The 27,528-nt window shown below is 35.7% G+C and overlaps 1 protein-coding gene across 3 annotated transcripts in view; it reads left to right on the top strand.

Moving 5' to 3' along the window:
- The window catches only part of LOC150094466 (uncharacterized), a 260,807-nt gene that overhangs the window by 138,738 nt on the left and 94,541 nt on the right, over positions 1–27,528 (top strand). The window contains exon 4 of one of the 3 annotated variants that reach the window (XM_090411974.1): positions 1,141–1,206. The exons of the other annotated variants lie outside the window; for them this stretch is intronic. Coding sequence (XP_090268100.1) covers positions 1,141–1,146 — 6 coding nt within the window. The 3' untranslated portion in view covers positions 1,147–1,206. Of the gene's footprint in view, positions 1–1,140; positions 1,207–27,528 lie in introns of those variants that run through there. 3 annotated transcript variants of the gene reach the window in all.

Below are 27,528 nucleotides of genomic sequence, written 5' to 3'. Positions count from 1 at the left end.
TCTAGATTGCCATAGTTACACACACACACTCTCTCTCTCTTTATCAATTCTCTAGGCAAGCACTCCTCTAGCATTCTGTGTTGCACTCTACAAATAATTGAATCTCCACACATCATACTACTCACTGCTTCATTCATTCCTTGCTCACCTGCATCCTTCTCTCTCTCTCTCCCCCCCCCCCCCTTGCATTCCCACTTACCCATCTTGTCATCTCTCCATTCCTAGCTCCTGCACTGTCTAGCCTTCCTCTTATTCCCCTCCCCCCTTCTTCTTCATTTCTCATTCAGCCTTTCTAGTGACTTAACATCCTCTTTCACACTTCTGACCTCATTCTTCATACATTCCATCTTCTCTATGTCTCATTCTCTCTCCAAACAACCTGCTCTCACTTGGCCTTCACTCTCCTAATTGTCATCATCCTCTAAAGCTACTACATGTGCAAATTCATTTTCACATGATACTCATCTTCCTCACCCTCGATCACGCTACTCATCTTTCTTTCTACCGCTATTCACTCATTTCTGACACATTGCTACTGTCGCCACTTAAATCTAAGCTGATATCGAGGTTACTAACCTTTTTTCCATTCTTACATCCTATTGTGACATGCTCCCCATTCTCTTACTTGCCACATTTTTCTAACTGGTGGAATGCAAACATTCCAAAAGCACTATATCCCACAAAATCCTGTAATATGAGGTGTAAAATATGCCTTGCATATTTTACACAAAAGGCACAGAGAATCAGGGAAACTAGATCATCAAAGGAAGAATGGGAAAAATGTGTGTGAATGTTCAACTATGGTATGCAAACGTGATAAATATATGAATGGCTTCGAACATGGGTATGCATGTGGTAAAGGGGTGGAAATATATGCTTTGTGTTTGGACCTGTTAAGCATGTCTGGGGAGGGAAAAGAGAAAGTTCTACAAGGTCAAATAGATTACATATCTAATTATAAGAATATGCTAGTTGGTAATTTGTTATGTCTATACGCAAATTCCAAGAGCATCAGAAACAAAGGGATTTTGTTCGTTGCTTTATTGAATAGTATAATAAGAGTGTTGGCATTAGTGAAATGTGGCTATCAGAATCAAATATGGTAACTGGGATTGAGTGTAATGGATATACTATTTTTAGGAATGACATAAGAGGTAGGAGAAGATGGGAAGTACAACTTACGATATCAGACGACTTAAGTCCAATTAGTAAGGCTTTTATATATATATGTAGAAAGTTTTTTACCTTGGGTATAATATATGTTAAAGATACCAAGCTATTTTTAAATATAAACCTGGTGTTTTTACTCCATTTCCCAAGTAAGCAAACAGACATGTCAGTCAAGTTTGTGCCTGCAAGTGTTGCAAGTCTACTTGACCCTGCACGTAGTGCAAGTCAAGGCAACTCGTGGTAAAGGTATAATAAGCTCTGATCACTATTCTTAATATTTACCCTTAATGCAAAGCACATCTCCTGGAGGAGATGTATAATGCTATGTATTAAAGGCAAGGGGCCACTACCCAGACCGGTTTTGACCTTTATGGAGGTCTCGTCAGTGGGAGCCAGGCTAAGAAATACTAAGTTTTAAGTAATACAGAGCTTATAAATATTTTACCAAAACAAGTTACCATAAGGTGCTTTGACCTTATTAAATAAAAATCTCAGGATGAGAGATAGATGTAGAAAGTTTTTTACGTTGGGTATAATATATGTTAAAGATACCAGGCTATTTTTAAATATAAACCTGTTTTTTTTACTCCATTTCCCAAGTAAGCAAACAGACAAGTCAGTCAAGTTTGAACCTGCAAGTGTTGCAAGTCTAGCTGCCCCTGCACGTAGTGCAGCTCGTGGTAAAGGTAGAATAAGCTCTGATCACTATTCTTAATATTTACCCTTAATGCAAAGCATATCTCCTGGAGGAGATGTATGATGCTATGTATTAAAGGCAAGGGTATTAAGGGTAAGTCTGCATTAAGAGTAAATATTAAGAATAGTGATCAGTGCTTATTCTACCTTTACCTCAAGTTGCCTTGATTTGCACTACGTGCAGTGTCAGCTAGACTTGCAACACTTGCAGGCGCAAACTTGACTGACTTGTCCGTTTGCTTACTTGGGAAATGGAGTAAAAAAACCAGGTTTATATTTAAAAATAGCTTGGTATCTTTAACATATATTATACCCAACGTAAAAAACTTTCTACATCTATCTCTCATCCTGAGATTTTTATTTAATAAGGTCAAAGCACTTTATGGTAACTTGTTTTGGTAAAATATTTATAAGCTCTGTGTTACTTAAAACTTATTATTTCTTAGCCTGGCTCCCACTGACAAGACCTCAGTAATGGTCAAAACTGGTCTGGGTAGTGGCTCCTTGCCTTTAATACATAGCATCATACATCTCCTCTAGGAGATGTGCTTTGCATTAAGGGTAAATATTAAGAATAGTGATCAGAGCTTATTCTACCTTTACCACGAGTTGCCTTGACTTGCACTACGTGCAGGGTCAGCTAGACTTGCAACACTTGCAGGCACAAACCTCTATATATATTATAACCATTTTGTTCACATGATGTAAGTAGATCTTGTGTAGGTATAGTATAGGTCTTAAGGACAAAATTCATTTCTGTTTAGGTTGGTGTGTGAAGTAGCATATAGGTGTCTGCCTGTTTGTGTGTGTATTGTAGACTGAATGTGAGAGGGACCCATCCAACTATTCTGGAAGCAGCTGTGTTTTACACAGTCCAATTAATTATATTAGAACTGATGTGTGATCCTATACAAATTTTGACACACTGTCCTATCTTTCCATCAGTAGCAGTTAGAGAGAATCAAACAGCTCTACTGTCACCCTTCACGTACATGACTGTCCTTGCTCTGTCAAGGTAATTTTATTCTCAATCTTTGCTGAGTGTATGTCTTTAAAGTGCCTTTGATAATGTTAGCTTGAGCTGGCAAAATGTTTGTGTGTAAATAATTTAGGTACTAAATTATTTATATTATTTCAGTTCCACATAATTTTTATTCTAGAAACTTCATCAATCATTGCAAAAACTTCAGAAATTTGAATATGGAAATGTGAACTTTCTTTTAAGAAAAGTTTTCCTTATGTCTGGAGCTGCTTGCATCTCCTCAGACAGAAAAAAACAGAGCAGCTTTCCTCTTCATTGTAAACATGCTAAAAATGAATTTTTAAAACGAAATCAATGGTCTTGATCTTGGTCTTTCTTACATAATGATATAATATAAGTTTAGATATAATTTCCCTGTTTACCATTATACCTTTCAAGTAGAGCTTCTCAATTAAATTAAGTAAAGGGCCACTAAGCCTGAGTTGGTCTCTGGCAGGTCAATTAAATACAGATATGTAATTAAATTGTGCACTTCATAAAATCATATATAATATAGTTATAATACAGTTTATGCGAACTTGGCTATTGCTTGCTAGATCACAGTGTTACCAACTGATAATGATAAAAACAAAAATTGTAATTTGTTTTGTTTCATTTACATGAACAACTATTTTTAAAAGAAAGAAATTCTAAATTTTAAAAGAAATTTCTAAAACAAACGTGTACATTTACATGTATTGATAACCACTTAAATACTAGCTCTCAGGAAGTCATGGCCGAGAGAGATGCTACACTTTAGTAGCAATATCAGTAATTACAACTTAGCTGCTGTTGGCTCAGTTGCAAATTGGAAAGTAATTTTTGTGAAAATGAATTCATATTTATTAAACTTGTATCGATTTGTTCCAGAATTTTCATTTCTTCATTTACTAACTGGCAGGCCACCATTTGAGAAGCCCTGCTTTAGAGGAAACTGGATTTACTCAAACATGATATTTTCTCTAATTTGTCCCTTTCTTTGATTTTGTTATTCATTCTTAGTTGGTTTTGAATTTTGAACAGTGTCAAATTGCAAATTTTTTTTGATTGCAAATTGGAAATTAATTTCTATGAAAACGAATTCATGTTTATTAAACTTGTATCAATTTTTTCCACAAATCAATACAGGTTAGCTTAATGGTCACAAAACCCTAGCTTTTGTGACTATTCGTAAATGGTTTGGCATTTACTATTATTATTATTATTATCTCGGGCAACTCCAAGGAGTCGACAGACTCATCGAGGGAGACCCTAACATCATGTCAAGAACAACTATTCGACATTCACACAGTATCTATTATACCTCGCCTTGAACTCATTCACGGTCATAGCACCCACAACAGACTCTGGCAGCTTATTCCACTCATTCGCCACTCTGCAAGAAAAAAACCTAGTTCTAACATCCCTGTTAACCACACTCTTGCCCAGCTTCTATGTATGGCCTCTAGTCCTCCCACCACCAATCCTATTCTCTAAAATTTCTTCTGGATTAATCCTATAGAAACCCTTCAGTAATTTGAATGTCTCAATCATATCACCTCTTTTCCACCTATCAACCAATTTTTGCAACCCACAAATCTTCAGTCTGTTCTCATAAGGTTCATTGCACAGACCTGCTATCATCTTGGTCACTTGTCTTTGGATCCTCCCCACCTCCTCCCCATCAAGAAGAAACCCTGGTGCCCATATCTGGACACAGTAGTCTAGATGAGGTCTTATCAAGGCTCGATATAGAGGAATAATAACTTGTTTGTCTCTGCTTGTTAAAGTATTTTTCAGCCACCAAGTGATTTGATGAGCTGTTTTGGCCACTTTTGCAATGTGCCCTCTAAACTTCAACTCCCTATCCACCAACACTCCCAAATCCCTGGCCTCATCAATCTCCTGGAGTATGGTTCCACTAGTGTGATATACTGCTGCTAATCTTTTCACTCCAAAATGCATAACCTTACACTTTGCCACATTAAATTGACATCCATTTTTCCTAGCCGAGTCCTCCAAACTATCGAAATCATTCTGCAAAATTTTGACATCCTGTGTCCAACTTTGCATCATCAGCAAACAAGTGAATACTTCCTCTCAGATTCTTTCCTATATCGTTAATGAACAAATTGAAAAGTAGTGGTCCAAGAACAGAACCCTGCAGCACACCACTAGTCACAAGGTGTCTTTTGGACTCCACTCCTGAATAAACCACTCTCTGGTATCTCTTCATCAACCACCCTCCTATCCATCACACTAATCCTATATCCATCCCCATCTGCTCCAGTTTACTGATTAGAGTAACATATGATATTTACTTTGTTTACTAGTGTTTCAGTCTTTTTTTATCAAAACAAGTTCATTTTTGTCTCTTGGGAAAACTTCTTGAACTTCTCATAATTCCCCACAAATTTTCAGTGGTGTTTAAATCTTGTGAGTTTTCTGGCCAAGGAATTACAATTATTTTCCTTTTTAAAGCCATCTAGTAGTGGCCTTGGAAGTGTGACAAAAAGCTGAATCTTGCTGAAAAAGGAAATCGCTATCACATAAATCTTCCGATGTTGGTAATATAAAGTGCTCAAGAATTTCTTGGTACATTTTGGAATTGACTCTTTTGTACACAATACACAGTCTACCTGGACCCTTTGCAGTCATACAAGCCCATACCATGACAGAGATTGCAAATTTCACTGAATGTTTCATACATTCTTTATTAAATTTTTCCTGCTTAAGATGCAAAACATGTATACCTTGATGACCATGGGACACACAAAATATACTTTCATCACTATTTTCAAGAAGACTTTTTTCCAGTCTTCTTGACTCCACAAAAAGTCTTTATTTATACTATTGTACTCTAGCCGCCTTTTGCTTGGAAGTCATAAGCGACTTTGTCTTAGGCACACGTGATTTAAAACCCAATTTGTAAAGTCATCTCAATGTCATAGATTTAGACACGTTCACACCTAGTTCTTTCCATCTCCTGTGAAAATACCTTACACTTTGGAAGTGGTTTTTCCTTCACGATATTCTTCAACTCCTTTCATCTCTTGATGTAGTTATTACCTTTTGAATGCTATTGCAGTGATTATTTTGAAAACTCTGGTTATTAGAATACTGATTCAACACTAATCATGCTTGCTTGAGAACATTTCAATTCCTTAGCTATAAACGGTTGAGTTTGGCCTTTGTGTAGAGACACTATGAAACTTCTTAGCTTCTGATATATCACTTGTTCGACCCATGAATGGAGGCCTGAAGTGGCTTGAAAAAATTCCATGTTTGGTCTGTAGAGCAGGGTTTCTAGATTATGTAAAAAGGAATAAAAGAAATTACACAAAAAAGAATATGAAATTGATAAAATTGGGAAAAAATCCTTAGCCCACCTACAGTACATTCCACTTACAGTACAAATGTACTGTAGGTGGGCTACTAAATAACTTTTAGTGGGTGGGAACAACATAAAGTAAAGCTTGTCCAAGGATTATTGGTATCAGTGAGACATATTAATAGATGGTGTCCTAGCAGAAATAGAAGTGGGAAAGTTATCATTTTTGATAAGTGATAACCTAATCCTCTCTGAGTAGCAAATTGGGAGCGAAATGGCACTGATAGCCTTGAAAGTGTGTGGTGTGAGATAGTGGCAAGTAGAACAGAATATTTAGCATGATGTTGTTATATATATATAGGTCAGGAAACATACAGTGTGATCAGTGAGAAATGTTTCAAAAGCAAACTGGTTTGGCAAAAGATCATTATGGAAGATTTTATCTATATCAACATAAACAGAACAGAGGAAACTGCATAATGGAACTGAATTTCTGGAATACTTAAATGATGGATATCAGAGGAAGAATTGGGTGGAGCAAATACAAGGATCAAGAGTTTGGGATTTAATTATATCATCAGAGGATCATATTGGGCTAAAATATTATCCCTGTTCCTGATTGCTAAGCATGCAGTCTGAATTGGAGGATGAATAAGCATTTAGTAAGTATCAAGGAGAAAGGAATTTATGTGGAATTATAAGACAGGTGACCTTTGGCTAGTATTATAACACGGAAGGATTTGAAAAAAAAAAAGAGAGAGAGAGACCTTGAACACAAGTCAGCTCTACTATATCATCTGCAGATGACATAGCAGAGCTCTTAAATGATCACTTTATCAGGTAAAGTAGGTTTGATTGTAGAGAGATGGAGATGTTTGAAGGTTTAGGAAGTGCATGAATATGATATATTTTAAGTACTAAGTATGCTGGATGTCAGTAACGTTGCTAAACTGGATGAGATTTTGCCATGTATGTTAAGGGAAGGATGTTGTGTATATAAATTGGTATGATAATTCTCTTTATCATTCCTAGAAATTAATCTTATTTCCTCACTGATTAAGAAAATTGATTTTTCCCACTTCTGAATACCAAAAAAGAAAACATTTTAATAACACACACACACAGAGTATAATTTTAATAATGAGTAATTCATTTTAAGACCTGAAAATCAGCCTGTTTAAGCTTACATGCTAGTTTGTTACATTAAATCCCATAATGAGTCCATCATCAAATTCCTGACATATACCCTCAGGGGGTCTATAGGATCTTATGATATCATTACATGAAAAGTGACATCATTACTAACTTCATATCAACAGTTTTCCTCCAGATTAGTCTGTTATCTGTCAACGTTTCAATATTATAAGATCTTATATATCTGTCTTCTAAGACACTTTTTACTCTATCAGTCCACCTACATCTTGCTCTTCTTCTGGGTCTTTTTCCTGCCAACTTGGCAGAGAACACTTGTTTTGCTAATCTTTCCTCTCCCATTCTGTTTAAATGCCAATACCACCTGAGATTCGTTCAGATTACACATTCCTCAATGTTAACAATGTTCACTTCTTTCCTAATATCTTCATTTTTAATATGATACTTCTATTGATGCCATTTATTCGCTCCCCTAATCGTTTACAGGACTCTCATTATCTTGTCTCCAGTTTTTGATCAAGAGTTTTATTTCTAATCCAGCTCTCAGATCCACGAGTTAAAATTGGTTTGAACACAGTCTTGTTTACAGCTAGTTTAGTGTTTTGACTAATCTCTCTCTTATTCCATATAAATTTATTCAGCTGACCTCCTACCATAACAAACAGCTTTGCTAATTCTTCTGTCTATTTCAAATTTAATTTTCCATCTTCACTAAACATTGTGCCTAAATGGCTGAAATGTTTTACATGTTCTATAGGTTCTCTATTCAGGATGCAATTGATGTTTTCAATATTTCTGTCTCTTTTCATTAAGACAATGAAAAGAGACAGAAACATTGAAAACACAAATGTATCCTTTTATTTAATGCTGATTTTCATACCAAATTTATCACAGCAGTTATTCAATTTGGTCAGGTAATCATGTGGACTTGTCCTGGATTTGTTTAGGAGTTTAACATCATCTGCATAAAGTAAAGAGCTGAGATTAACATCTCCAATTTTGATATAGGCTTAATATTGTTTTCCTTCATAATGTGATCAATTTAGATGATGAATAACAGTGGTGATAATGTAAATGTCTGTTGCAAATGTCACTTAATATCGCACCATCTTCCTATACCTCCTTCAATTCTAATAGCTGATTTACAACTCAAATACAAACTATGTATTGCTTGATGTAATGTCCCATTTACACCATATAACTGGAGCATTTTGAACAGTTTTCATCTTGTCATATGCCTTTCCAGATCAACAAAACTTAAATGCAAATCCTTTTTATATTTCCAAGATTTCTCAGTTATTTGTCTTAAAATGAAAATCTAATCCTGACAACTTCTGTTTGGCCTGAACCCAGCTTGTTCTTCTCTAAGCTTTTTCACCACAATTTTTCTGAGCTGTTTTTCAAGAATACTTGCATAAAATCTTACCAGGAACGCTCAGTAAAGGGATTTCTGTGATTCTGACGTTCAGTTTTATTCCCTTTTTTATAGATGGTACTATGAGCACTCTACTCCAATCATATGGAATTTGATCCTCTGACTGGACCTACTGAATTATCCAGTGTAGCCACTGTAAAACTTTTTACATCTCTATATTTTAGCATTTCTGGTCCAATATCATCTGTTCCAGCTGCTTTTACACATTTCAGGCTTGTAATAACTTTTTCTACTTCAAGTACAGATATATATTCTAGATGGCATTCCTGTTGAATATTTTCTTCTACCATGCTGTCACCACTTGTTTCATTTAGCAATATTTTAAAGTAATTATTCCATACATCAAGAATATCTTTATCTTCAGTTTTCATGTTCCGTTTTTCATCTCTAATTCCTTTTACAGCACTCTTTCCTCCATTCTGAGCTTTTTCAATAGTCTTCAGTATATTTTACCTGCTTGATATTTATTTTCTATGTTTTTACCAATGTCTTCCCATGCCTTTTGTTTAGCTAGTTTTATACAGTGCTTCACTTTGTTACATTTTTCTCTGTATTCTCTAAGAGTCCACCATGAAGTCTTGATTTTTCTATTCTTATAGATTATCTTACCACATGCCTCTCTAGCTGAATCAATCAGTTTTCTTTAGGGTTTGCCACTAGATCTGCAAGATTTGTTTGTTGTTTTCAATCTCTTTCAGTTTTTCATGAGAAATGTTTGTGTATTTGAGCCTACAGTTCACAGATAGCTGTTGAACTTTGATTTGTTTTGAAACTTTTCTTTTCAATATGAAGTTCAATATTATCCTGCTCAACCCTCAATGGTGATCAGTTCCTATTTCAAATCCTCTGTATACTCTTGTATCATAAACCAGTGGGAAAACATCACTGTTGACAATAACATATTCAGTGAGACTGTTATTTCTTGCATCTTCTCTCCATGTGAATTTGTGCGCATTTTTCTGGAATGTGGTGTTAGTAATAATTAACCCATATCCTGAGCAGAAATCTAGCAGGCACTTAACATTAATTATTAGCTTTGCTTTTTATTATTATATTATTACTTGACACCTCCAGGGATTCCAAAGACTCATCGAGGGAGGACACCTTCTTTTGTCTCTACCACTCAATCCACCAACTACAATGAACTACAACTATCATCATCTACACCAGTGTTTCCCAACCTTTTTGAAGTTGCAGATCCCCCCCATAGTGAATGCTAATTTGTTGTGTACCCCCCCCCCCCCTGTAGCGAATGTTAATATGTCGCAGACCCCCTGTAGCGAATTAATTCACTGTGACCCCCATAAAATCTAAAATGGAAATTTTTTCCCATTTTGGATTTTATGTAAAATGTCATAAAGTTGAAGTAATAAATTACAATTTTACAACCCTAAATGTGTCATTTATGATAATGTAATACTGTTTATAAATGGAGATATTCGGAAGAATATGAACATATCAATTAGGCCAGGTGTGAACAACAGGTGTGAGCAACATGATAAGATAAATTTTAATGAAAATAAAATATCCCACGGACCCCCTTTGAATTACTCGCGGACCCCTGGGGGGGGGTCTGCAGATCACAGGTTGGGAAACACTGATCTACACCAATGCCATCCACTGCCGACTACCACCACTAGCATTTTTGTAGACAATCACAAACATCCATTCTCATGGCGGAATTAGAACCCGCAGCCTTTTGGCTGGAGAACGGATACGCTAACCACTCGGCCAACCAGGCTGTCAAATTTTCCTTTTCTCCAAATTTTCCCTAAACATTCTTATGTTTGGGGAAAATTATATGTTAATCATTTCCTACTTTGCTGTTTAAATCTGCAACAAGGACTAACTATTCCTTTTTCATTGTGTCAGCTGTCTTGAAAAAAGTTTCTCTACTTCTTCCTTATTAGAACTTTCTGTGGAACCATAAGCACAAATAAGTCTCATTGTCCAGTTCCCCATTTTGATATTAGTTCCCACATCACTAATACTTGATAATACACCACATCACTTGATAATGCTTGCTGTTCAAGAAGATTATCTTTATATTTAGTGTTTAATATTTAATAGCTACTCCTTTTCCCTGATTGTTATTGCCCAAATATAGCATCTTGTATTTGTTACTTAGAAAGATCTCACCTTTTTAGTAACACCTATTATGTCGATCTGGTAGTTATCAAATTCTTCTGCTAGTTTCATTTCTTTTCCATTGATTCTTTTTATGTCGATGGTGCCAATCTTGATCTTTGCTGATGTTGAGTTAAGGTTTGTTAATAAGTTCACATGAGTTAAGACCTGGAAAAAAAAAATCATATTTCATTTAGGTCCAAAATATGCTGGCTGTTTAATCAAAAAATAACTTTTAAGCTAAATTTTCTTAATCTTAAAAATGGACATTTTTAAACTGCATCTGTGCTTCTAATAATGGTTGAATGAAGTAGTATTTTAACTAGGGAAACCTCTAATATTCTTCAAATAGCAGAAACGTTTATTTATCTTTTTTTTTTGTGAAAAAAGGTAAAGCTAGTTATTCTGCTATCTTTTGAAATTGTATGGCTGATTGATCTAATCTAAACATCTACTAATTAATAATTTAATTATCAAGTCTGAACGTTTCTCTCTTACTCTAAATAAGAAATTACAGTTATTTTCAAGGATTTTGTAAGAGAAAAGTAGCATTAAGGTATGAAAACTTGTAGATTTCATTGCCAGTAAATTTATTAAAGAAAGTGGAGTGATTAGCATTACCTTTTTTCACAGCAGGATAAAGAACTGTTTCTACCTATGAAGAATATTAGAATTGTTGGTATAGATCAGATACTCTTGAATTCCTCCTTAAGAGATACAGATATAACGCTTGCAGTTTTTCACTGACTTTTTCTTGAAAAGTTGCAGTTGTGTTTCTCCTTAAGAGATACAGATAATAACAATTGCAGGTGTTAATTGATGATTTCTTGAAAGCGTACACAAACCATTCCTTCTTTCTATTTTCTCCTTCAAGATTCACAACTCTCCCCAACCCCTCCCTATATGAAAGATTTCTAAGGAAAATGAACAATCATCTTGTCATATATCCCCCCCCCCTCCCACTGTTACAGAAAAAAAAAAAAAGTGTAAATGAACACCTTGTAAAAAAGACTACAGTGTATGTGAAAAAATGGAAGAACGATTCCAGATGGGAAAACCCGATACAAACAATAAGTTATTTTCAAACAAAACATATGAAAATCATTGAATAAAACTCTATTTAATTATAATAGAATAATTTTTTATTTTAAATACTTATTTAAAGTATTTACATATGTATCTTTCCTAAAGAAAATGGTGTGTCACTAATAAAACAGAAATTCGAAAAGGTCCAAATACACCCGCGCATATGGTTATTAATTCAATTTTATTCACCATCCCTTTCTGATAGTAGCCACATTCTTTTGTGTGAGACTGGAATGAAATCACTTCCATCACTTGAAACACTTTGGCCCTCCTGTTTGTACTGCAATGGCGAAATGTTTTCTTCAGTAAAAGAAACTAAATTAGCACCAATTTCTAATAATTATGAAGGTTGATTGCTTTTTACAGTGAAATCTGTAATTAATCATTGAGATCCTGTTTTGAGTAGATCTTTGTATAATTCTTCATATTGCACCATACATGACTTCAGTTCATGTTTAAACTATTCAGTTAAGTATTTGCATCATGTGTAAGAAAATGATTTTGCAGTTTACTAGCGATTTGAAGCCTTTAATTAATCCTGCAGTGAGTGGAATCTCTACATCATCATCATCACGTTTTTCTTTTTCATCGAGATTCTCAAGGACAGCTTCTATTATTTCGTTATCACTAACAGCCTTGTCAACCATCAATTCTTCAATATCTGCAGATGAAAAATCATCAAATCCTTCTCTGCCAACTGCATGTGCTAATCTGGTGATATTGGGATATTCAGTTGTATGCAAAGGTACAGGGTTTTTCTTTTTCACACATTCTGGTCAAGTAGTTTTCCAGCATGCATTTAAAGTTGGCTTCACTTCTGATAATGCCAACTTAGCAAGTTTGATGCAATCCAAAATAGAAAATTTCTTCCACATATCAATAACTGTCAGTAAATTATCCTATATATTTGGATAAACTAATATTTAGTTTATCCAAAGTGTATTGGAATGTTCTTATGTAGTAAGTTTTGAAGGTAGCGATCACACCCTGGTCTGGTGGTATATTAAGGATGTTGTATTAGGTGGCAGAAAACAAAATTCCACATTTGGGTGTTCTAAAACAGGATGGCCATGCGCATTATCTATAATCAATAAAATTTTTTTCCATCAAATAGCATTTAACTTTTGAAACAGAACATTGACAGAACCATTCATTAAAAATTTCGTTTGTAACTTAACCTTTTTTTGTTTGCCTTGCAGTACACTAGTAGCGTGTTAAAATCCACACCTTTCGTTGCCCGTGGTCGTAGGAATGGATTAATGAGTAATGGTTTTAATATATGATCTGAAGCATTTCTGCAAAATAATAGTCACACGATCCTTAGCTGCTTTAAAGCCACCAACACTTTTTGTGATTTCGCTATATATATAAGTTCCACTTGGCATTTTTTTTCCAAAAAAGGCCAGTCTCATTTGCATTCCAAACTTGATCAGGAGTGTAGCCACCATTTTCAGTAATTCAAGTTTAAGTTCATATGTACCGTTCTAGGAAATGATAATTATAATGGAAACATAATTTTTAACAGAACTGACTTCAAACAGGAAATTTTAAAAATAAGTGCCATTTGAACTGTGTTAAATCAAAATATACCATTAATCAAAATAAAAAGAGAATTAGCTGTATGTATATATGTGGTGGTCTGAAAAGTTCTCGGGCTTGACCATAAATGGCAACACTGTCTGCAAAATTTTTTTTTTTTTCTAAGTTGGTACATCTGTCATAAGCATCCATGTGAAATTGTAAGTCTTTCTATCAAGCAGTTTTTTTTTATACAGCTGTCAAAAGCCAAAGTGTTATCTGATAAAATTGAGTATCGTGCCGTTCTAAAATTCTTTGCCAAAGAAGGTTTAACGCCAAAAGGAATTCATTCAAAGTTCGTAAACATTTATGGGCTGGCAAACCAGCCTTGAAGATGATCCATGTGAAGCACATCCAAAAAGTGTAATAACACTAGAAATCATTGATCAGGCACGATATATTATTGGATGACCGGCGAATCGAAGTTCGTGAAATTGCTGAGACTATAGGCATTTCAAAAGAACATGTAGGATATATTTTTCATGAAGAATTGCAAATGAAAAAGCTTTGTGCAAGATGGGTGTCACACTGATCAAAAATGCACTCGCATGAAAATCTCTGAACAGTGCTTGGAACGTTTTAACAAGAATAAAATGGATTTTGTGCATCGATTTATTACTATGGATAAGATTTGGATTCACCAGTACACACCAAATCCAAACAGCACTCAAAACAATAGACAGAAGCCGGTTGTTTAGCTCCAAAGAAGACAAGGTCATGACATCGGTGTTTTGGAATGTTTATTAATTATCTTGAAATGGATAAAACAACTGGGGAATATTGTTCCAGTGTTTTAACCAGACTAAATGAAAATATTCATGAGAAAAGACCTAGTTTGCAGAAGAAAAAATCATCTTTCATCAGGACAATGCACCTGCCCACAAAGGTGTTTTGGCAATGGGAAAATTAAGGGAGTTGTACTATGAATTGTTGGAACATCCACACCATTCCTCAAATTTGACTCCCTCCGACTTCTATCTCTTCCCAAAACTAAATATCTTTCTCGCTGGTCAGCGTTTTTCTTCACATCAAGAGGTGATTGCAGCTGTAGACGAGTATTTTGCAGATCTTACTGAGAACCACTAAAGGGATGGGATAATGGCACTGGAGCATCGCTGGAATAAATGTGTTAGTTTTAAGGGAGATGGTTGAAAAATAAAAATAATTATGAAATTATAAATTCGCTTTTTCATTGTTAGGCCGAGAACTTTTCAGACACACCCATGTGTGTGAGTATGTGTGTGTATATATATATATAAAATTTTTTTTTTCTCCAGAAGTAGCCATAAAGCCATTATTGTTCTATTGTAATATTTAATATCTGATCAACGTTTCTCTTTCTATATTAATCACGTACATATACATCCCCCCCCCCCGACTTGCGTCGGAGTTCCGTTCTATCTGGCAGGACATAAGTCTGTTGGACGTAAGCTGATACATTAAATCAGCAGGGTTATAGGGGCTAAGAACTTAACCATAATAAGTATACCGTTATTTCAATTTTTAAACCTTATTATAAAACTGTACTATGCATTACTGTCACTGTAAAATATGAGAATAATCACCCAAATCTTCCTCCACAATCACATCTTCATTACCTTCTCTTTCTCTATGTGAAGGACCAGCTGAGGCTCTTAATGTGTAACCTTTTTTTTTTTTTTTTGAGTTTCTTGATGAAAATGTCCAATGTACTTTTCTTATTTCTCTTCTTCTTTTCATCATAAATTTGTTTATAGCAATGTTGAAAGTTTATTTTTCACTTGGTTAGACTATAATAAATTTAGTTTAATCCTTTATCCAAGTGTGAACAAACAAAGTTTGCACCTGAAAATATCTTCAGGACTGACCCACTGAATAAAGGTCGAAGTGGCCAATCCCTTAATGCATAACATTATACATACAGGGTGTTCGGGATAAATTTGACAGTTTCGTAAGGAAAAAGAAAATCTTCTTTGTATCTATTAAATTTAATGAATTGACAAAAAAACATTACAGGCAGAGTTAATTACAATACTATCAACAAGATTTACTCAAAATAACCACCATTAGCATCGATCACAGCTTCAATTCTGCTTCGGAACCTCGAACAAGCTGATGCTACAGTCTCCCTGGGAAGGGCCGCAAAAACTGTTTTAATTTTATTCATTAACTGGGCTTTTGTATTACTGGAAGTGCGATTGGTGTCTTTTTCAACTGCGCCCCATACAAAATAATCCATGGGGTTAAGGTCTGGGGAGTTTGGAGGCCAAACATTTGGACTGGTGAAGTCGTAGAAATTTTCAGACAACCATTTTTGACTTTTCCCAGAGGTGTGGCAAGGGGCCGAATCCTGCTGCCATACATACGGCCTATCATTGGCTACCCTTGTTATCCAGGGCTTGACTACAGTTAGCAACTCCACGAACAAAGCCCGAATTCCAATGCCAGGGTTCTTCAACACCTGTTCCTGCAGATTTGCGAGGAATTCTGCTGTACGAACGCAATCAGATCGTCTGCTAGGGATCTTTCTTCTTGCTACATCCTGGTAGTCACCATTGCAAGTCTCTAGTTCATGCCTGATTGTTTTTACTGTATTCAGGGAGCATTGGGCAGCAGTCGTAATATCCTTATTTTGATGGCGGGCACGAATCATCATGATACAAGTTATTCTCTTCCATGATTCAGGTGGGTTCCAGCTATCCATCCTTTCTGACATCTTGTATATGAATGAAGAAGGGTCCAAACTTTTAAATGAAGAGAAGTGTGTGTTAATACATGTAACTTACGGAAAAATATAATTAATTATAAATATGTCAAATTTATCCCGAACACCCTGTATCTGCAAGAAGATGTGTTTTGCATTTTGGGAGATACTGGGATAGGAGTATGGTTAGCTTGGTCCACCTTTGCTACGAGTTTCCCGTTGTTGTACTACCTGACCCCGGTAAGGTAGTAGAACATCATATTCAGTCCTAAGATATTTTTAGGCACAAACTTTGTTTGCTCACACTTGATAAAGGATTGAACGAAATTTATTATTATATTCTAACTAAGTGAAAAATAAACTTTCAACATCTTTCTCTAAATCCAGAGTAATTTAATAAAAAAAAGGTGGCACACCTTTTGGCAACTCCTATAGGTAAAAGTGACCTTGCTATTGCTTCTTCCTGGTATCTCCATCTCTGGGTCTGGCTTCCACTGAAGAGACCTCAATAAAGGTCGAAACTAGTCTGGGTAGTGGCATAACATTATACATATCAGCAAGGAGATGTGTTTTTCGTTTTGTGAGATACTGGGATAGGAGTGTGGTTAGCTTTGTCCACCTTTGCCCGGTGTTGTACTACCTGACTCTGGTAAGGTAGTACAACACCATATTCAGTCCTGAAGATATTTTCAGGCGCAAATGTTGTTTGCTCACACTTGGATAAAGGATTAAACTAAATTTATTATTGTTTATAGCAAGCAAACGCATCATGTACTTTCGTTTTTACTAATAAGTAACGTTCAACATTGGGGTCCATGTCCCTTCACTGTGAATTGTTTAAGCACCTCTTCTTGTTTCTCATTTCCCCTCTTCTTTTTCTCATTTTTCCTTTTCTGCAACACGTTCTTCCAGTTCCTTCAATTGACCAATTCAACTCTTCAAGGACACTTTCTATGAATAGAACTATGTCGTCATCATTCACTTTGAGATTCAGATTGTTTGCTAGGTCCATTATTTCCTAATTCAATTTGTATTACAAAGGTCTTAATTTTTTTCAAAACTTGCAAAATCGTGCACAAACCTTTTAATGTCTTTTTCAATATGCCACTCATACATTGAGAGGTCACTTCATCCCAAGCCACATCATTATTTTTAATAGCATGGTAAATATTGAATGCTTTCCAGAATTGCATGAGAGGCTGATCATTATCTTCAGTGACAGAAATGGCTTTAGAAAAAGTTTTCCGTAGATAATAAGCCTTAAACACTGCAAGAACCCCCTGACCCATTGGTTGGATCACTGAAGTAGTGTTTGAGGGAGAAACATGACCTTGATCTCGGGATGAAGATCACCGATGTGAGGTGGATGACCTGGAGCATTATCTAGAATTAATAAAATTTTAAATTCTATATTTTCTTTCACACAATAGCTTTCCATTTCACTCGCATAACAGTTGATTAAGGCATCCTCAAACAATTTTTGAGTGATCTACAACTTCTTAATGCTTCGATAATGAACTGGAAGAGTATACTTCCTAATGTTTATGAAGGCTCGTGGATTCTCACTGTGCCATATCACAAATGGTTTCAGTTTATATCCAGTCACATTACCACCTAACAGAATTGTAATACAGCCCCTAAGAGCTTTGATACCAGGCATAGGTTTTAGCTTTTTGTGGATGAATGTCCACTTGGTAATTTTTTTTCCAAAACAAGGGGGTCTCAGCCATATCAAATATTTGTTGTGGCAAATAATTTTCCTCCATAATAATTTTATCTAGTTTCTCCACAAACTCCTTGGCAGCCTTCTCATCGGCACTTGCAGATTCACCATACATTTTCACATTATGCAGTGCAAAACGCTGCTTGAATCTCATGAACCAAATTTCATGAAAAGAACGTTTAATTCGTAGTCGTAATTGGGCCCTGCTTTCTCCTTCAACATATTAAAGAGACTTAGTGCCTTAGCAGTTATGGTCCTGGTGCTAAGGGGTATGTGCTTTGTTAATGTCTTCTATCCATGATACAAGTAGCTTTTCCATATCACCGATAGGACCTTGTCGTAGCTTCGTCACCATCGTTGATTTTATGGATGCAGATCCTTTCACAGCTTCTACGATTTTATCCTTATTTTTCAAAATGGTCATCACTGTAGAATGAGACCATCCGAAGTCATGTGCAATCACATTGTGACAGGCTTACCAGCTTCATGTTGCTTTATAACTTGCAACTTCATTTCAAGATCAGTTGCTCACCTCTTTTTCTGTGATTCTTCATTAGGTCTTTGATTGGGCATGCAGGAGCCATGTTGCACAAAATTTTGGAAAATATTGAACGATAAATACACCAATGAACTATTTCTCAAACACATAATCAACAGTGGAACTGTTGAAGATACTGGCCAACTGCCAAGGCAGGTTGCCACTGCTCATAATGCATTGTTGCTAAATAGAAACCTTTATACTTTATGATCGCTTGCGTCTTGTTCAAAAGTATAGCCAAAAATATTATTTATTCACTTATAGGATCACACACATCTATTTAAAAAAATCTTTAATTGTTGATTGTTTTTGCTTTTTCTGCACTCTTATAAGTTCCACCTGCCTCTTCACAGTCTGTAAGACATTAAATGCCCCATCGTTTCCTGATGCACTTGCAATATACCACCCTCAAAACAGAGATAGCATCCATTGCTTCTTTACTAGTAGGGATGGTTGGTTCTTGATCACAGTCTTCTTCAACCACTTCTTCCTCTTCATCTTCACCAAGGTGGTTGGAAAGGATGTCTTCTACACTTGGTACTATTATAGTGATCACACTAGCATCAACATAGTTTTAAATGAGGAAGACTCATCCATCACATACCAGTTGTTGGGCTCTGACATATCTTCTTCTTCCTCCTGTAGTTGTTCCTCTTCCACAAATGTAACTCCTTCCTTCCGGAAACAGTTGGATATGGTTTCAGGAGGAACATGCAACCATGCTTTGGCCACATAATGCATGGCATCAAGGATTGATGTGGTCATTTGTTTTGGGTCCATACCATTATCATGCATAAACACAGCTTTTTCAATATTTTCTATATTTTTCAAGCATTTTTCTATATTTCCATTTAATTCCCAGATCTAATGGCTGAAGCTCACTTGTACAATTAGGGAGAAAGAACACTAATCTAATGTTTGAGCTGCAGATCTTCAGGGTGTACAGGACATTTGTCTATCAGTAGTAGTATTTTGTGGTGATTTGTCCCCATTTTAGCATCCAGAGCATGCATGTGAAGATGCTGCTGGTAATTCATGCTGTGCTGTTGGCATCATACTTAGTAGGCAGATTTTTCACGTTCTTAAAACACCTTGGCTTTTTAAATTTACCAATTACCAGTGGAAGTAATTTTTCTCATCAGCATTGACCATGAGCAAAACAGTTACCCTCTGCTTCTGAGTTTTCCACCATGACACTTCTCTCCTTTAAAACACAATGTTTTAGCAGAATGTTATAAAAGAGTCCAATTTCATCAATGTTGAAAATATTTTTCTGTTCGTAGTCCTGAATAATAGTACTATAATAGTCTTTAGTTCATGTTTACACTGGTTTACAGTTTCCCTGCAACACTATTACTTTCTCCACACACTTGATTATACACAATATTGTGAGGAGTCTTGAAACAATTAATCCATCCATTTGACGCAGTAAAACCATTACTCCCCAATCTCACAGCAAATTCGAGGGCGAAAGTCCTTGAATTTGCTCCAAATATACTCCAAGTATTTTCTGTTTTTTTCTCCTTATTAGCGTGACACTAAATTACTTAGCAGAAATTCTGCAATATACCAAGTGATTCTGAATTGTGACTATGAACACCTACACTGCAAGCTAGTGAAGTGATATTTCATGAACTGTGGTTTATTCACTGATATCTAATATTCAAGAGTAAGAACTATTACTTGGTAGAAGTGTGAATGTGATTTCACAATTTGTGTATGATCCTTGTTCACGATTTCAATACAGCACTGCGAATGTGAAATCACATCACAACACACTATGGGTGCCATGAGCTACTGATAGTTTAAAATTAAGGATATGAAAACTCACAGTATTGCTCATTACTGCTGCAAGTGTGTAAGTCACCATGATGGTGGAAACGAAACTACAGCCAAAAGCAATGCCATCTGGGAACAGAAATGTGCAGATTTCTGCAGAAATCGATTTGAATGAGAGGAAATCGATTCGAAAATCAGTGTTGCCACCCGAGAAAAAACTGCAAATCATGGGAAATAACATCCACATCAAGTTGTTTAATGGTGGGAAAACAATATATCGTAAGAATAGGCCTTAAGATGGGACCAACAGAAAGTGACGTAAATGGCAGGAAAACGTAAATTGTGGGAACGTAAAAACGGGTCAGGGTTTTACTGTATGTATATATATCAAGTTCCAAAGTTCTTCTGTCACCTTTGTAACACAAAGAACTTTGGAACTTGATACACATACACACACACATATATATATACAGTCATCCCTCAACGTATTTCCATTTGAAGAACAGAAAAGAAGCCAGCTTTATGTGTTTTTATCACATTTTACTTGATAGCAGTAAAATTTCATGCCGTCATTGAAATAAGTAAGATTTTTAACTTATGCATTCTGCATCCAAACATTATTACTCTTTAACCATACACTCTCCTTAACTGGCCAGGACGTATATATACGTCCAAGTTACCATGATGTGAAGTCCATATTAAAATTTTAATACCATTGATATTACATTGAAATATGTAATGGATACGAAGTGTAGAGGAGTGATGTATTTTATCCATATTGATGGCGACTTGGTTAAAATGATTCAGCAATGAAGCACTCACAACTCTACCCCCAAATTTACCCATTCACCACCAACTGCAAGCAAAAAATCTAATACTCTTGCTTAATCATCATCTTATATAATTTCCAGGGTTGACTCCTTATTCTCTACCTTCCTACTATGTTTTCAAAAAAAGTCTTCAGTGTCAAGCCTATAAAATCCCTTTAATAACATATGTTTCTCTCTCGTGTCCTCTCTTTTTGTCTATGAGCTAGTTTTTGAACCTAGAGATCTTCTCATAGGGAGCATTCCAAAGACCTTTCAGAATCTTCCTCACTCATCCTCTCCACAGAATCCAGATGACCAGAAATGTGTGCAGTAGTCCAGATGTGGCCTTTTAAAGGAAAACGTAAATTGCAGGAATGTAAAAACAGAGTTTTACTGTATATCAGTGGCGTTTTGCACCCATTTCAGTTGGGTGTGCTGTCGTGCGGGTTATGTAACCGCGCTACAAATTTCACATCAATTTGACTGTATGCATGGGCGTGCATCTGCAGAAAATTTTCAGGGTGGGGTGGCAAAGCTTGGAGACAAATAATTACATCAGTAAATTTTTGTAATTATTGATTTAATTAAATAATTACATCGATAAACGTCTTTTAGCTTTTCTTTTGATATAATTATTTGTCAATGTAAATTATAAATGCATTATTTTTATTTTAGATCGATTTTAATGATCTTTAATTCTTGGGGGGGGAAGTATTCAGAATCGAAGGCGTAAGATTATGTATCTTAATCAATTTTACGATTAAAATTTGTGTAATTTTTTAATTGATCCTGGTGGAAGCCCCCCCCCCCCCCCAGTGGATGCCCATGGCCATGCGATTGCATTTTTATCGATGTATGAAAGTTTTGAGTGGGAATAGTACATCAGTGCTCATCTTAATTGGTCCAATGGAGTTAATTGCAGGATAACTTGGAATACTTCTGCGTAGAGTGGGGGAAACAATCTGTTTTAGGATTTACTAGAAAACAACAATGAAGGAGAGTGTTATATTTGTTGGTATATTTGAAATACTCAAAGATGAAACTATGTGAACCATCGTTTATAAGACATGTAAGAATAGGAAAGAATAAGTGCGAGTAGAAACACTTTCATTAACGGTAAAGAAATTATTAATAATTATCATTTGTGATATGTGTGTCCTATAAGTTGCTGGGTAGAGTGAATAGCATGATCCTATAAAGTCTAAACATGAATAAGTGAATTTATGATGGCATAATTTAAAAAAAAAAAAAAAACTTACAAAAAGAGAGAGAGAGAGAGTATTGCAGGAATAAACATGGCTTGATGGAGCAGCAAATCATCTCGTAAAATTTGTTGTACATGTTATGTGTATTTCTCTGGTTTGTGTATATTTCGCTCCATTTTCCAAGAATTTTATTTTGTTTACTGAGACTCAGTAAATATATACATAGCATCCGATCATTATCGGAATTATCCACACTTTCTTGAATCCTACATTCATTTTTTTTTTTTTTTAGCATCAGCAGTTCTTCTGTCTTATCAGTCTCACATATGCTGGTATTTAGTTGTAGATCAAAGTCTTATAATACATAGGATATTGATTTTTATTCAGGAATAGATATTTTTTACTGTCTGTTGTTTCCAAAGACTAGAATAAAAATGTCTCTATGTACCGTTAAAAAAACTTTGCAACCTCAACAGATGCTATATTGCACAAGCAAAAAAAAAAACAATTAGCTTTTTCTCCTAACATCCACTTTCAAATTTTCAGTTCTAGAAAACATGCATAACAGCTGTTTGTAATACAGCCATCGGAAACAGAAAGCACCTCAACTCATAACAAGTGACAACATTCGATTGGATTGGATTGGTTGACACAATAACCAATCACAGACGCTAGGTGCTTGGTGAGCTCAAAATGTTAGCTCACCTAGCCTTGCCTTCTCAGCAGTTTAAAAATACTAGAAAGCTAAGATTTGATCTGCTGTGCTCTCTTTACATCTTTTCGAAGGGCTCAAAGGTGTACGCATTTTGAAAGCACACCCAGGCTATTAACGAGAATGTGACTCAAAGTTTTCGGGTCGAAAAGTGCCCTCTTCATGAAGCACTAATGCTTTATTACCCTCCTGAAGAGGACAGTGAAGCACCAGTTATATTGTGTTCAATTTTAAGGTCTGCAAACAATTGGGAGAGTCTTTAATGGGAATAAATGGAAAATATAATATCGGTGATACTGATATTTCGTAGGTCAGCACTGCACATCTGGAATATTTGCCTCTGATTATATACAGGGTGTTCGGGATAAATTTGACATATTTATAATTAATTATATTTTTCCGTAAGTTACATGTATTAACACACACTTCTCTTCATTTAAAAGTTTGGACCCTTCTTCATTCATATACAAGATGTCAGAAAGGATGGATAGCTGGAACCCACCTGAATCATGGAAGAGAATAACTTGTATCATGATGATTCGTGCCCGCCATCAAAATAAGGATATTACGACTGCTGCCCAATACTCCCTGAATACAGTAAAAACAATCAGGCATGAACTAGAGACTTGCAATGGTGACTACGAGGATGTAGCAAGAAGAAAGATCCCTAGCAGACGATCTGATTGCGTTCGTACAGCAGAATTCCTCGCAAATCTGCAGGAACAGGTGTTGAAGAACCCTGGCATTGGAATTCGGGCTTTGTTCGTGGAGTTGCTAACTGTAGTCAAGCCCTGGATAACAAGGGTAGCCAATGGTAGGCCGTATGTATGGCAGCAGGATTCGGCCCCTTGCCACACCTCTGGGAAAAGTCAAAAATGGTTGTCTGAAAATTTCTACGACTTCACCAGTCCAAATGTTTGGCCTCCAAACTCCCCAGACCTTAACCCCATGGATTATTTTGTATGGGGCGCAGTTGAAAAAGACACCAATCGCACTTCCAGTAATACAAAAGCCCAGTTAATGGATAAAATTAAAACAGTTTTTGCGGCCCTTCCCAGGGAGACTGTAGCATCAGCTTGTTCGAGGTTCCGAAGCAGAATTGAAGCTGTGATCGATGCTAATGGTGGTTAATTTGAGTAAATCTTGTTGATAGTATTGTAATTAACTCTGCCTGTAATGTTTTTTTGTCAATTCATTAAATTTAATAGATACAAAGAAGATTTTCTTTTTCCTTACGAAACTGTCAAATTTATCCCGAACACCCTGTATATATATATATATTAATAAATTAAATGACTATAAGCTGAGAGATAAAAATAGAAACACTATTTTAATTAAGCAGACTGCACAACTAGTTTCATCTTATTAGAAATGTTCAGACATACTGGATTGAGTACGATTTCTTTAGATTCTACAATTCTTCTTTCCATAGCATTGAAAGATTTTCCTATTTGTCCCATAAGACTGGATGTGAATGATGGAGTTTTCCTTGTTAGCATCAGCAGAATTCAGGACATGGTTCTACAGAGCACTTGCTCTGGTTCTGTCATATGTGATGTCTCTTTTATGTTTCTGTAGATATAATTCGATGGATTTTTTCATCTGGCCAAAATAAGGCATGTTGCTGTTTCACCAAATATGGTAAATTTCGGGATATTTCAGGTGTCATTATGCTTTTGTTTGGGCATACTGAGCAAGGAATGGTGTTTAAGTAGAGGAGTGAAAGAAGTTCGGATGTTATTGTAAAATTTTACTTCTTATTTTATTCTTATTATTTTACTCTATATTTAGTCTATATTCTCTTATCTTTACCTTTTGATTATTCTTAATTATACTAAAACTTTATCTTCAATCTTAATTCTCTTAACTTCAATATCTCTCTTGGCCAATCTATACTTACAAGAATGATGCTAGTGGTTTGTGGGACAAAGGAATTACTAATGGTGGATACCTATTCCTTTGTCTCACACTGGTTCTAATTCCTTTTTCGGATTCAGGGAAAATTTATTTTTCACTGAGCCACTCCGAATCCTAGATTAACAGATAGTGTAGAATCGAGGAACCAGAACACAGTTTAGCATACAATCTTATGTTATTAAAGGTTACGTTTGCAGTCGTTGCCTCTATAATATAATCTCCCACTGTGGTCCATAATTTATGAGCAAGTGCAACAGAGAAGAAAATCAGGCAAATCATCAGTTAAACCAAAGGAACAAAACATTTAATTCAATTGAAACATTGTACATACTATGAATTCACTCTTAATATTTAATCTGCAATTGCTAATGAATGAGCACTAATTTACTTAGATTCTCAATATCTATCTTAGCATGCATGACAAAGAACTTCAGTTAATGCTTACAATTTACACTTGAAAAATCACACTTATTCAATAATACTAAGGACAATTATTAGCTGAATAACTAGACTAGCTTCATGCGCTCTTATAAATTTCTTCTCACAAAATTCTCATAACCCTTTCTATCATTAAAAGACAATTCTTAGGCTCCACGTGCTCTCAATTAATTTACTTAACAAAATACTCAAAATTCTCATTATTACTTTATCATTCAAAGAAAACTTTCTCTAAAGTCCTTCCTAAAGTTTACATATATTCTTCTAATAAACATATACACATAATAAAACATGGATTGTACATTACCAATTGCTGGGGAATTATCTGGCCACTTTACATATCTCGTCTGGATAATTACTTTCGACACCACGTTCCTTCTGCTTTCTCTGAGGTATTCTTCAAGGTTTCAATCTGTGCTTACTTCTGCTGCCGAAAATAGGTAGACGTTGTTCCATGGTGAACTCGTTCAACATCATAACGACATCTCCGTAAGCATTGGTGAATACTTTCTGCTGGGCTGGTCGCCGACCGGTAATTTTGTTGGGAAATCTACGGCAAAGTTCCTCTGTCATTGTCTCGAATCCGTGGGGAACGAGGGGGACGCTACGAGGAGGCTCCATACACATCAGCAAGACTGCCCAAATACTTCGAAGCGTAACTCCAAACACCAGTAAGAGTAAAAACTCAGCCTAAAGAACAAGAGCACAAGAGATCTTCCTTGGCACTGCACGAATTTTTAAATTGCACGCCACACGTTCACTCCACGTCATCGATTACTCCTCCCATTTTCTCAGCGTCACCTCACGTCACTCAGTACTGCGCACCACACGCGGAAATCTTAGCCTACTCTTCTGAGCGTATGAGTGTGTGTGTGTGTGGGGGGGGAAAACTTATTTGCTTACGAAAAGGTGCACCTGTACTCTATGATGCACGTGTTTCGATTCCAGCTATTTCTATTTAATCGGATTATCTCTTTCACCCAGCAATTTATAAGTACTTACACTTAAGCAGTTTAGCAATTCACAATACTCTATAATATCACATATAAAATGAAGGATTCTCAACTTAGTAACATTTTAATGAAATTTACAAGAGTCTAGTATATTCTGGTACATCAATAATTGATTCAAAATTGCAAGCCCATGTTAAGGCTGAAGGAAACGTAAATTAATTTAATTTTTGTTTAATTCAGAACTTAACATTATATTTTTTAAGAACTTTGGCTAATTTTGGCAAAACAGAACTGATATATGGTAGAGATATGTAGCCTTTTTCACTTTTTCTATCTACAATATGGCAAGGAGATGGATTAAATAGTAGCATATTAACTGTTTGTTTTGAATAACCATTTATTCAAATATGGCAGAACCAGAGCAAGTGCTCTGTTGAACAATGTCCTGAATTCTGCTGATGCTTATGAGGAATACTCTATCATTCATCCAGTCTTATGGGACAAATTGGAAAATATCTTTCGATGCTTTGATGAACTGGGAAGAATTATAGAATATCAAGAAATCATCCTCAATCCTCAACACTAACCTCAACTATAATCTCTCAGACTATCATTGCACATCTATCCAATTTTATAATTCACGAAACCTTGAACACATGTTCACACCCAACAATGAATGCACAGAACAGCTTCAAACATTGATATGTTAATGCTTTAATGTATACTTTTTTTTGTCTTTTGCAATATTTGTTAGTTGTTTCCTCTTGTTATGCACCTGAAGAAGTCTTCTAAGAAGGTGAAACTAGTTATGCAGTTTACTTAATTAAAATAGTGTTTATGTTTTTATCTCTCAGCCGAGTAAATCAGTTATATCATATTTTTCTTCTTCTTTTCAGCCATTTTCTGTCCACTGCTGGACGAAGGCCTCCTCCAGCTCTTTTCACTTTTCTCTGTTCTTGGCAATGGTTGACCAATTTTTCCCAACAAAATTTGACAGTTCATCACTCCACCTTCTTTTAAGACGTCCTTGGCCTTGCTTCCCTTCTTCTCTTCTGCTCATCTTCTCTTCTGGATAGATGTCCGGCCCATTTCCTTTTAGTCGCTTATGATGAAGAATGATGTCAGTGATGTGAGTCTGGCTTCTTATCCAGGTGTTTCGCTTATCTTTTAATGTGATGTATCAACCTAGCATCAAC

This window comes from Typopeltis vanoorti, chromosome 22, assembly GCF_054136105.1.
Source record: "Typopeltis vanoorti isolate ZY-2024b chromosome 22, IOZ_Tvanoo_1.0, whole genome shotgun sequence".
NCBI lineage: Eukaryota > Metazoa > Arthropoda > Arachnida > Uropygi > Thelyphonidae > Typopeltis > Typopeltis vanoorti.
The sequence above is the reverse complement of the archived record's forward strand: the minus strand, read 5'-3'. Positions and strand labels throughout refer to the sequence as shown.